Below are 11,457 nucleotides of genomic sequence, written 5' to 3' on the forward strand. Positions count from 1 at the left end.
CCCTCTTTAGTGCAACCATTAACTCTGAAACCTAACGATCGCGTTAAATAGCAACATGGTTGACTACTGCACTGCTGGTCCCTTTGGCAGAAACATCTCCCTACTCTGGGATAGGGTAGAGGGCCTCCATTTCACCCCACTCCCACACACACCCGTCAGATCTCTTAGGGGAATCAATCCCCGGGCCCTCACCCCTTCCAGTTAGATGGTCCAATTCCCATACACAATGTTACGCTTTCAGGCTAAGTGACCTGTTTTAGAGGCAGGGAAACCACACAAAACACAAACAAGAAGAGCAAAGTGGCTCTGGCTACTCTCTTCCTCATTAAGATCTCTTCCCTTTCTCTCCCTTTGCACCCACCAGGTGACCTGCATCTCCCCTGAAGGCAGGATGACAGAGCACGAGGACTTTGCCAGCCTGGCTGGGTACTGGAACGCCTCGGACAGCTCTCAGTTCAGCCCCGCCAGTGTCATCATCCCTGTGGTCTTCTCCCTCATCTTCCTCCTGGGCACAGTGGGCAACAGCTTGGTGCTGGCGGTGCTGCTGCGCAACGGCCAGATGGGCCACAACACTACCAACGTCTTCATCCTCAACCTCAGCCTGGCCGACTTCTTCTTCATCATCTTCTGTGTCCCCTTCCAGGCCACCATCTACTCGCTGGAGGGCTGGGTCTTCGGCTCCTTCATGTGCAAGGCTGTCCACTTCTTCATCTACCTCACTATGTATGCCAGCAGTTTCACGCTGGCTGCCGTCTCAGTGGACAGGTAAGCAAGGCCGAAACCTGCCCTGGGGTTGTTGGGCCCTACCAGATGCCCTGTGCCTGGCCTCAGGATCTGGGAGGCTCAGAGAATGGGGAAAAGGTCAAACCCAGCTTGCACCAGTAATGACCTAATGCTGTCCCTATGTGGTCTGTGCCAAAAGGGTTGGAGGGACTTAGTACAGTTCCTGTTAGGTGTCTCCTTCACAACCCATGTTCTTACAGGCCAAGGAGACGGAGCCACTGCACTCTCTACCCTAGATGTGGCCCTGCCAGGTCAGCTGGGTAGGGAAGCTTGTGTTGCCACTGCCTGTGTTTGTCTAGAGGAAGGATGGTCTAGTGATTAGGACACTAGCCTGGAATGTGGAGGACTGGATTCAATTCCTCGCTCTGCCACAGACTCCACGTGTGACCTTGGGCAAATCACTTAGCCGCTATGTGCCTCAGTTTCTCCATCTGTGCAATGGGATAATAGCAGTGCCCTCCTTCACAGGATAAATACATGAAAGTGTGTGAGGTACTCAGCTAAGATGGTATTAGGGGCCAGATAAAGTGCCTAAGATAGATAGATTCTAGCTCTGTGGGTTAATAGAGGACTTGCCTTTCCACCGCTGTCAGACCATCACTGAAACACACTGACGAACGATCAGTTTAGAAGCCCCAAGATTTGTGCCAATAATACATTGCATACACGGTGCATTCAAACTGGGGGCCAAGCTCAGTTCCTGGTGTAATCAGCAATGACTCAGTTGTCTCCAGTGCAGGTGTGCCTGCTTATAACAGGGCCAAATCTGGCCCTAGCTCTGTATAATAGGGGACGCAGTGTCATATCACAAAAATATTAGTCCAGATCCTTAGCTGGAGTAAGGCAGCCAAGCTCCCCTGACATTAGCAGAGTGATGCTGATTTACACTAGCTAGGGATCTGGCCCATTCTGCCTTAAATGCAATTCAGTGTGTGCGTTCAATGCAGAATTCTGAAAGCAAGTTTTGGTTCATGCTGCCTATTGGACCCTGATTCGGATTTCATGTGGACATTCAGCAACATAGCTCTATGGACTGCAGCTGAGCTATTCCTCGTGTACACCTGTGTAGCAGATCAGAATCAGGTCAATTGGTTTGCGAGAGGACATCTGCCCAGTTTTGGCTGCGCTGCCCCGACTTCACCCCTACGTGCAAAACAGTGGGGGAAGTACATGTTCTGCCCATGGATCATGCTTTGGCTTGGTTGGATCACCTCATTTTTCCTGTTTGTTACATTCACTGCTGGTGGGGGTAAGGATGGCAAATTACCCCTGTGATTAAGAAACCCACATGGATATCAGGGACTGAAGATAGAAAGGCGTCAAGAGTCCTGCAGACAATACATCGATTGGTGCTGTATAAATACTTACAGATCGATCGATCTAGTCCATGCCTCAGTTTCCCTATCTGTAAAATGGAAATAATGATACTGAACTTCTTTGTAAAGCACTCGGAGATCTACTGATCTCTATAAAAGCTATATTCTATATTCAGGTAATTAATGACTATTCCTATCTTACCTTACATATCACCTCTCTTTCTGAATGATCCCAAAGTATTTCCCAAGTTATATAGGAAGCACCATTACTAATCAATTGGAATTCTTTGAGGAGGTCAACCAACAGGTGGACAAGGGTGATTCAGTGGATGTAGTGTACTTGGACTTTCAGAAAGCCTTTGACAAGGACCAAAGGCTCTTAAACGAAGTAGGCAGTCATGGGATAAGAGGGAAAGTCCTCTCATGGATCAGTAGCTGGTTAAAAGATAGGAAACAAAGGGTCAGTTTTCACAGTGGAGAGAGGTAAATAATGGGGTCTCCCAAGGATCTGTATTTGGAGCTATGCTGTTCAACATATTTATAAACTATCTGGAAAAACGGGTGAACAGTGAGGTGAACAAGTTTGCAGATGATACAAAATTACTCAAGATAATTAAGTCCAAAGCTGATTGGAAAGAGTTACAAAGGGATCTCACAAAACTGGATGACGGAGTAACTAAATGGCAGATGAAATTCAAAGCAATGCACATTGGAAAACATAATCCCAACTATACATACAAAATGATAGGGTCTAAATGAGCTGTTACCACTCTAGAAAGAGATCTTGGAGTCACTGTGGATAGTTCTCTGAAAATATCCACTCAATGTGCAGTGACAGTCGAAAAAGCTACTGGGATGTTAGGAAGTTTAGGAAAGGGATAGAGAAGACAGAAAGTATCATAATGCCACTCTATGACCTTGAATACTCTGTGCAGTTCTGGTCACCCCATCTCAAAAAAGATTTATTAGAATTGGAAAAAGTACAAAGAAAGGCAACAAAATGATAGGGGAATGGAACAGTTTCCACCTGAGACGAGAGTAAAAAGACTGGGACTGTTCATCTTAGAAAAGAGACAACCAAGGGGGGATATGTAGGAGAACCAGGGGTCACCCAATGATATTAATAGTCAGGTTTACAACAAACATAAGGAAGTACTTCTTCACACAACACACAATCAACCTGTGGAACTCGTTGCCGGGGAGGTTGTGAAGACCACAAGTATAATTGGGTTAAAAAAAGAATTAGGTAAATTCCTGGAGAAGAGGTTCATCAATGGCTGTTAGCCAAGATGGTCAGGGACACAGCCCCATGCTCTGGATGTCCCTAAGCCTCTGACTACTTAGGGGACTTGGTGATAGGGGATGGATCATTTGATTAACTGCCCTGTTCAGTTCATTCCCTCAGAAGCATCTGGCACTGGCCACTGTCAGAAGACAGGATACTGGGCTAGATGGACCATTGGTCTGACCCAGTATGGCCATTCTTATGTCCACTTCACTCACCACTGAAATAGCACCCCTTCTATAGGAATGCCCTCAGCAGTTATTGGTATTACTGTAGTGCCAGAAACCTAGTTAGGGACCAGGATCCCATTGTGCTAGGTGCTGTCTGGGAGTAAGAAGAGAAGAATAGCATCCCCAACTGAAAAGCCAAGGGGCATTAAGATAGCCCAGAACTGGACCAGGACCTCAGGGACACAGCCCCAGCACTCCTGAGAAAGAGGCTGAGAGAACTTTGATAATCAAATGTAGCCAGGTGCTTAGTTTTATATCTGATAGTGGCTGATAAATCACTAGGACCACTTCCCACAGCACTTATTGTGAGTTATCTTTGGAGGTCTCCCACCCAAGTACTGGCTCAAAGCTGACCCCAGATAGCTTGTGAGATCAGACTGAAGCCTAACATGAGGGGATATGGCTCATGGTACTTCACTGCAGATGGAACGTAAGAGTTCAAGGAGTTGCAGTGGGAGACAGCATCTCTTCAGCTAGCTCAGAACCAGGGACAGTCTCTTAAAATCCCTAGAGCTCCCCAGCGTGCCCCCTGGCACAGTGTTCTGCCCACCTGGTTTCAGGTTATTCTCCACCTCTCCTGCTACATAGTGTTGCTGCTGAAGAATGTTGCTGTGTTCCATCCTAGAGGTGGCTGCACTTCAGCGCAGGATGAAGCCATCCTTGTACCTTGTCTGGGAAATGCTTTTGTAGCTTTCCAGATGGACGGTACAGCAGAGACAAGCTACGCTACTGCTTGGAGTGACCCTTTGTGCCGGAGTTATTGTCCTTGGCTCTCGGCTGTGCTCTGTTGCCAAGGATGAACTCCTAAGGCACAGCACGTGGCAATGAGCATCGGCCCCTGTTTGACGAGGACAGGCTTAGACTGGAGCAGTGAAGGGCTTGTGCCTGCATTGACAGCTACTCCCCTTCCCCGCAGTCTCCTGTCCACAAGTCAGCTAGGATCCCAGCTGTCTTCCTTCCTAGCTGTCACCCGCACCAGGGACCCTGCAGGGACTGTCATACTGAATATGTTTCAGCTCTCCTGGGGTGCTGCAGACAGATGTTCCCACTCGCCTGCTCTCCCTGCTGATGCGTGTGCGGGAGCCGAGCACAGCGCTCCTTCTGCATGCTGCTCTGCTCTCTCAGCCTCCCGGCACTTGCTGGAGAGCCAGGAGCAGCACTGTGCATTGTGTGGTTTAACCTGGAGGTGCACTGGCGTAGCGCCAGGGGAGAACAGACAGGCAGCAAACTGCCGCTAGGACATTTATCGGCCCCAGAAACCAGCCCAACACCGAGAGGAAGAGTCATCGTTTCTGGCACCTCCAGCGCCCCTCCTCTGGGCCAGCGTAGTCAAGATCCCAGTGAGCAGATCTGCCTACCTCTGGGCCAGATCCAAACCCCATGGAAATCAATAAAACGACTCCCATTGACCTCCCAGGGCTGTCGATTGCGACCCCTATCCCTACACCCATCCCATCCTTGGCTTGTCCAAGAACGCAAGGACCCGAAGGCCTCAAACCAAGGTTCAGAGCTGGGCCTGAGTTTGATCAGATCCCAGCCTCATTCTCAGCCAGGCAGAGGCACAATCTCTTCCTTTCAGCAGAGGAAGGACCCTGTGTCAGCATGGGCTGCCACGTGAGGGGTTTGAGGCCGGGACCTGTGTTTGGTCCTGCCCTCCCCTGCTCCAGCTGGGCGTGGGAGAGCCATGGAGGGAACATGCTCCATCCCTGGGAATAGGGAGCATTGTGTGTGACTCCTGAGTGGCCTCCCCAACCTCACCTCTCCGGCCAGTGCTCAGGGAACTAGGCCGAGCCCTCTTTGTCTGGAGGGAGGGGAAGGGACCTGGGTTAGAAAAATACGGCTGTACAGGAAGAATCCCACTAGGAATCAAAATGCTGCCCTACACAGGGCCGTATTCTGAATGGGTTAAGAGGGTTTGGCAGGGCGAGGCCCCTTCCTTAGTGATGTCGCACGCATTTGCTGAGGCTGGATATAGGCAGAAGGGGAGAGAGGGAACCACTGCCACAGGACAGCAGGAATCCCACAGTGACTGCATGTCCAAGGCAGAGTCCTCTGCACCCCTAACCACTGCCTGTTTGGTTTCATCTCCAGGTACCTGGCCATCCGCTACCCACTGCGCTCCCGGGAACTGCGGACCCCCTGCAACGCGGTTGCTGCCTTGGCTGTGATCTGGGGCCTCTCTGTGGTCTTCGCTGGTCCGTACCTGAGCTACTACGACCTGATCGAGTGGGAGTCCAGCTACATCTGCATGCCCAGCTGGGAGGAGTGGAAGCGCAAGATCATAGACACCAGCACGTTTGCCTTTGGCTATGTGATCCCCGTGCTGATCGTCAGTCTCTCCTACACCAGGACCATCAAGTACCTGTGGACGGCCGTGGACCCCCTGGAGGATATGTCAGAGTCCAAGAAGGCCAAGCGGAAGGTGACCAAGATGATCATCATAGTGACCATCCTCTTCTGCCTGTGCTGGCTGCCCTACCACGTGGTGATCCTGCGCTACCTCTATGGGGACTTCCCCTTCAACCAGGCCACCTACGCCTTCCGGCTGCTCTCCCACTGCATGGCCTACGCCAACTCCTGCCTCAACCCCATCATCTACGCCCTGGTCTCCAAGCACTTCCGCAAGGGCTTCAAGAAGGTCTTCAGCTGCCTCCTGAGGAAGAAGGCCCGCAACAAGGTCCATGTGGTGCACGCTGCCCACACGGTGCCTGGCTTTGAGGCAGGCTCCACTGAGGTATCCCAGATGAACGAGGAGCACAACGGGCAGCAGGACGGGTGTGAGCTGGATGCAGGATCCCTCATGGTCCAGTCAGGCTCTTCCAGGCCCCTTCACCTCTCCTAGCAGCGAGGCTCCATCCTCTCGGGCAGCCATGCTGTGTTGCTAGTGGCAGGGAGAGGCCTCCCCTTCCCACTGGATGATGGAGAGGACACGAGAGACAGCCCCAGAGAATCCCACTCCTACTCCTGGACTTAATTTCTCCTGGCATGCCACAGGCCTATTGTTCTCCCGAGCACTGCATCAGAGCCCCCCAGACAGCGTCCGAGAATGGGCCTGCTCGTGGGAGGGACCAGACCCCGGCTCACACTGGAGCCACAGCCCTGCTGGTCTAAAGTTCATTGGACCCCGTCTTTGTGAATGGAGCAGAGACCGACAACACCATCTCCTTTGATTGTGTCTGGGTTGGCTGTCAGTGCTCCCTGCTCCTTAATTCCTGCCTCACCCACTAACACCCACCACTGTCTTGCTCTAGTGTAGTCCCGTCTAGGCAGTCCTGCTTTTTGCCTCATTTATGTGGCTTCTCGGGGTGCAAACATCCCCTCCCATCTCTAGCTCACGACACTGCCTGAAGGCAGCTTCCAAACCCTCCGTTCCGTCTATCACAGGCGAGGGGAGAGCATGGAAACGCAGCAGGCCTGCTCTAGCCATGCTTTCAAACACACCCTGGGGGAACAGACAGGGCTGGCCCACCCCTCAGCCTCTGCTTGGGGCACTGTTTTGTACCACTCCATCTGCCATGTGCATTTGCAACTGCCCCCCTGACTTCGTTGTACCAGCCACGTGCTTGTCCCTTTGCACCCAGGACCTTGGCCATGTGCTCATCTTTTGACCCATGATACCTGCCCACCTACTCCCCAACCTGCCCTGTGCAGCCCAACTCCTACTCTCCACCCAGCCCGTGCTGCCCACCATGTGCGTGGTGTTCACCTGGCAATACCTGCCACGAGGTCACCACTTGACACTGGCCCAGGTCTAGGTGCTGGGAGTATCATAGCACAGCCCTTGTGTGTGAGCTGCTGGTTTCCCCTGCGCTCACTGTGCGACCTTCATCTGTACTTGTGTTTCACATCACAGGTGAGACCATAGAGTGCAGACAGGCCAGAAACTATGCTGGTTTATTGACTATGCCATGGCCAAGACAGTCACCATAACTGGTGTGCCCTTAAAGCACGTTGTATTCACGGTATGGGTGCATGGCCGTCTGTGCGTGTCTGCTTCTGGTGCTCACCATTCCAGTGTAAGGGGCTCTCCTTCGCACATGGAGTGTTGGGGTCTGCGTGAGGGAGACGGGGCTGTACATACTGTAGAGGTGTCTTTCTAACCCCCAGCAAATAAACATGGGAAGCGACAGGGCCTTTGTCGATATTCTTTGTGGGATGGGCCCCAGCTGCAAAATCCAAACCTGGGTTTGGCTCCCGGAAGGTAAAAAGGAAAACAGGAGATGGCCTTTCGAGCACTGAATCAGCCTATTTCGCTCCACCCAGCCCCCGGGAGCGCCGGATCTCTGGGCAGGTAGCCCGGGGGGTAGGGCAGGTAGCCCGTGGGGATGGCACTGCTTTGTGAGAACCCTGTGCTTGGCCCATGCCATGTTGTGTGGCTCAACCCCTCCCAGGCCCCCACAGTGCATGGCAAAGCGCCTTCTTCAGATCAAACACCTTTCAGTCTCCTGCCAGCCTTCATCTGTGCAAAGCGCAGAGTGCACTGGGCTAGCAGACACCCTCAGGGCCACCTCCTCACCTGGTGTAAATCAGAGCTCTGCTGAGCTACACCAGCCGAGGATCTGGCTCATTGGCTCTGCTATCCACTCAGCCCTTCATCCTATGGCTACAGCTCACTTTCCTTCCTGACACAAGCACGGTTACTGACAACCTGGCTGGCAGCCAGGGAAAGCGGGCTCTAGATCCCATGAAGGAGTCGATGGGATGGGCAGCTTCCCAGCATAGTGACCCGCACTAGGATAGAGGAGCCCAGGGTTGAGGTGTTCACGCAGGACCCTGGCTGTTCAGGCTCGGGGGGTTGGGGGGGGGGCAATCACAAAGCTCAAGGGGGTTGGGGACAGCAGCAGGAGGGGTTGTTACCAGCTGCTTTCTTTCCCAGTTTCTTGGATGCCATAAATCACGGTCACCCCATACCTCAAAGAGCCAATTGGAGCAGCACCTTCTGTGAAGCATGATGGGAACCGGTGCAGAGGCCTCTGGGGCACTCCTAAGGTGGAGTAATTGAGAGCGACTGAAAGTGGGGTCATGTTATAATCGGGGGAAAGACACCCAGAAAGGAGAAGGGTCAATGGCAGAAGTGGGACTAGAACCCAAGTCTCCCAACTCCCAATACTGGGCTAACCCAGGTGGCGTTCAAAGCCGTGAGGGGACCATTTCCCTTCTGCAAATGGGTCGTCCACTGATTCAACTGCCATACACCCCTCCCCTCTCCCTTGCAGGACAGGGCCTCTACTGTGCCATGCCCCTCCACATGGTCCCGGGCTGCGACAGGAAGGCAGAGAAGAAAGCCCCAGATGAACGAGGCCAGCCGACAAGAGGGGCCATGTGCCACGGAAGGCACATGGCTGGCAAGCACTTGGTAAAAGAGAGCAGAGAGAAAGGCAGGGCGGGGGCAGTAATTACTCCAATTGGCTGGTACGGTCATGCAGGCCCCATGACAGCTGCACGCATTCCCCACCACCGCTCAAGGAGAGAGCAGTAGTAATTGGGTCAGCAGTGGTGAGATACGAAGGCTCCCCGCTCAGCATCAGCGTGCAGATGCCTCTCCCTCTTAATTCACCATCCAGTTAAAACAGTCAAGCAGCCTAGTCCGAGTGCAAAGCCCCGCTGGCTCCTGCTGGTCCAACAGGCTGTGGAACAAAGCAGCCAGTCGAGCCCCATGCTGGGTCCTTCAGCTGAGCCCACCAGCAACCACTGGGGGCTGCTGACATTTCAACTGACATTTCACAGCACCACTGTCCTTCAACAGCCCGTGTCCCCCCCTTCCAGACAGTCACATGCACGTAGGGTGACCAGATGTCCCGATTTTATAGGGATATTCCTGATTTTTGGGTCTTTTTCTCACATAGGCACCTATTACCCCCCACCTCCTGTCCCGATTTTTGACACTTGCTATCTGGTCAGCCTACATGCACAGCCCCCCAAGACACACTGCACCATGCGCAATGTGTGTTCACACACACTGGATCCCCTTCACCCTGACAAACGCATACGCACAACACTGCCCCGGCTCTCACCTCCTTCACAGGGGAGGGGCCTGGGCCTGACAAAACATACACTGTGCCCCTATGCACACAGGCACATTCACACACCCACTGATGGACATTAGAGACGGACACTATACAAACCCATTCATGCACCGACTCTCTGATGTATGTCCACAGGCAACCTGCCCCTCACCTCTGCAGGTAATATGCACTACGCCCTGAAAAACTACCCAGGCAGAGAGTGGCACCTGCCAACACAGACACCACTTGGAAACGCACACACACTCCCCACCCTACTCACACACACCACACCGAAACCCAGCTCCTTAGCGACATAGGTACGGTACTTCCAGCTAGTCAACCATTCCCTCCACCCACCACCAGTCTGCTCCTTATACACATACCTGTGATGTCAGGCATGAGCCCATTGCAGACCTCAGCATCTCTCCTTGAGACACTCCTGGGCATCACAATGGTGTCTCGTTGCTTCAGCCCCACTCCAAAAGATAACCCTCACCTGCACTATCTGATCAGCAGCTCTCTTTTGGTTGGCCTGTCTCCTTTGCCCTTCTCTTCAAAACACTCAGCGGGTTTCACTCCAATCCCTCACAAACACAGCTACTGATATTTAACCCCTCGCCACCTGCAAAATCCACTCCTTTCATTTCCCCCGTTTGCTACCCCTGCAGATTAGGTCAAAGCCCCTTGGAGGGTCAAAGAGAAGCGGGTGCTGAAGAGCAATGGGAGCTGCTAGTGTTTGGTCTGTATGAGATTCACCCCAGCACAAGGCCTGTGACCACAGGACTCCAGTGGTGTGGCTGGGCCCCTGCCCAAGGGAGAATTTCTCCTTCCCAGGAGCACAGGGATATGAAAGATCAATATCCACTGAGCTGGGCTCTCAGAGATGGTGCTGAAAGCCCTCGGCACCCTCATATTATAAAGGTAGAGCTTTAGGAGCACAGGCCGACACTCAGCACAATTTCAACCTGCCTCTGCTGGGGGGAGGCGCCCGGGGACGTTTTTGACATACAGATGTTATGGCTTCTCTTGGCAGAAAGGCTAATTAAACAGCTGATAAATATTAATAATGCCAGGTTCCTAGAGAGGGTACGGCTGGGTCCAAGAGATTTATTAGGAGTTAGCTGCTTTATGGATTGGAAAGAAGATGTAAATGGCATGGCTCCAGAACTGGGAGCTGAATGGTGACCTCTCCAGATTCCTTTTGGTTTTGGTTTTGCAAATGCGCCCCCACCCCCCCAGGCAGAGGTGTCTCCACAGCAAACTGCACAGTCAAGTAGCTTTAATTAACCGATCAGCTGCTTGTAGAGACAACCCAGAGCTGCTGGGGAAAGAGACAGAGCAGTGCCTCAGGAGGCACTTTTATTACAAGAGCTGCTCAGAAGCTCCCTAGTTAAGGCTGAAACCCGCTCCAGGCCCTATAGAGTCAACTTCCCTCTAGCTTGGGCGGGCAGATGGAGGGGAATGAAAACTCCCACCTTTGAGCCCAATAAATGTTCTGGCTGGCTCCCAGGCCCAGGGCTGGTGCAAGGATATTTTGCGCCCTAGGCGAAACTTCCACCTTGCACCCTCCCCCCCCTCGTAACATCAGTTCATTAAGGGGCAAATCCCGACAAGCCTTTATAGACCCCAGGGGCCAGCCTGCCCAGGGGCTGCTCCCCAGACCAGGTTCCCCCCTTCCCACCCCCTGAACTCCCCTGGAGAGTGCACAGCCCCCCCGCAAGCCCTCCCCACCCCACCCTGGTGGCCCCCGCCCCGAGTCCACTCACTAGCTTTGCCAGGCTTGGGCCGCTGCAGCAGCTCGGCAGGGAGGAGCTGCCTTCTGGGGGCTCCTGTAACAG

At 53.0% G+C, this 11,457-nt stretch overlaps 1 protein-coding gene across 1 annotated transcript; it reads left to right on the forward strand.

The window, feature by feature from the left end:
* Positions 1–376: 376 nt before the first annotated feature.
* LOC128844658 (galanin receptor 2b-like) lies at positions 377–7,705 on the forward strand. The gene is made up of 2 exons (XM_054042560.1): positions 377–765; positions 5,706–7,705. The coding sequence occupies exons 1-2, from the start codon at positions 392–394 to the stop codon at positions 6,454–6,456; spliced, it is 1,125 nt and encodes a 374-aa protein (XP_053898535.1). The 5' UTR covers positions 377–391; the 3' UTR covers positions 6,457–7,705.
* The last annotated feature ends 3,752 nt before the right edge of the window (positions 7,706–11,457 follow it).

Source organism: Malaclemys terrapin, chromosome 10 (genome assembly GCF_027887155.1).
Source record: "Malaclemys terrapin pileata isolate rMalTer1 chromosome 10, rMalTer1.hap1, whole genome shotgun sequence".
Lineage (NCBI taxonomy): Eukaryota > Metazoa > Chordata > Testudines > Emydidae > Malaclemys > Malaclemys terrapin.

Excerpts from the sequence above, each read along its gene's own strand:
- LOC128844658 (XM_054042560.1), top strand. The coding sequence starts at position 392 with ATGACAGAGCACGAGGACTTTGCCAGCCTGGCTGGGTACTGGAACGCC. Across the intron at positions 766-5,705 it reads GCTGCCGTCTCAGTGGACAG|GTACCTGGCCATCCGCTACC; the intron begins GTAAGCAAGGCC and ends TTTCATCTCCAG.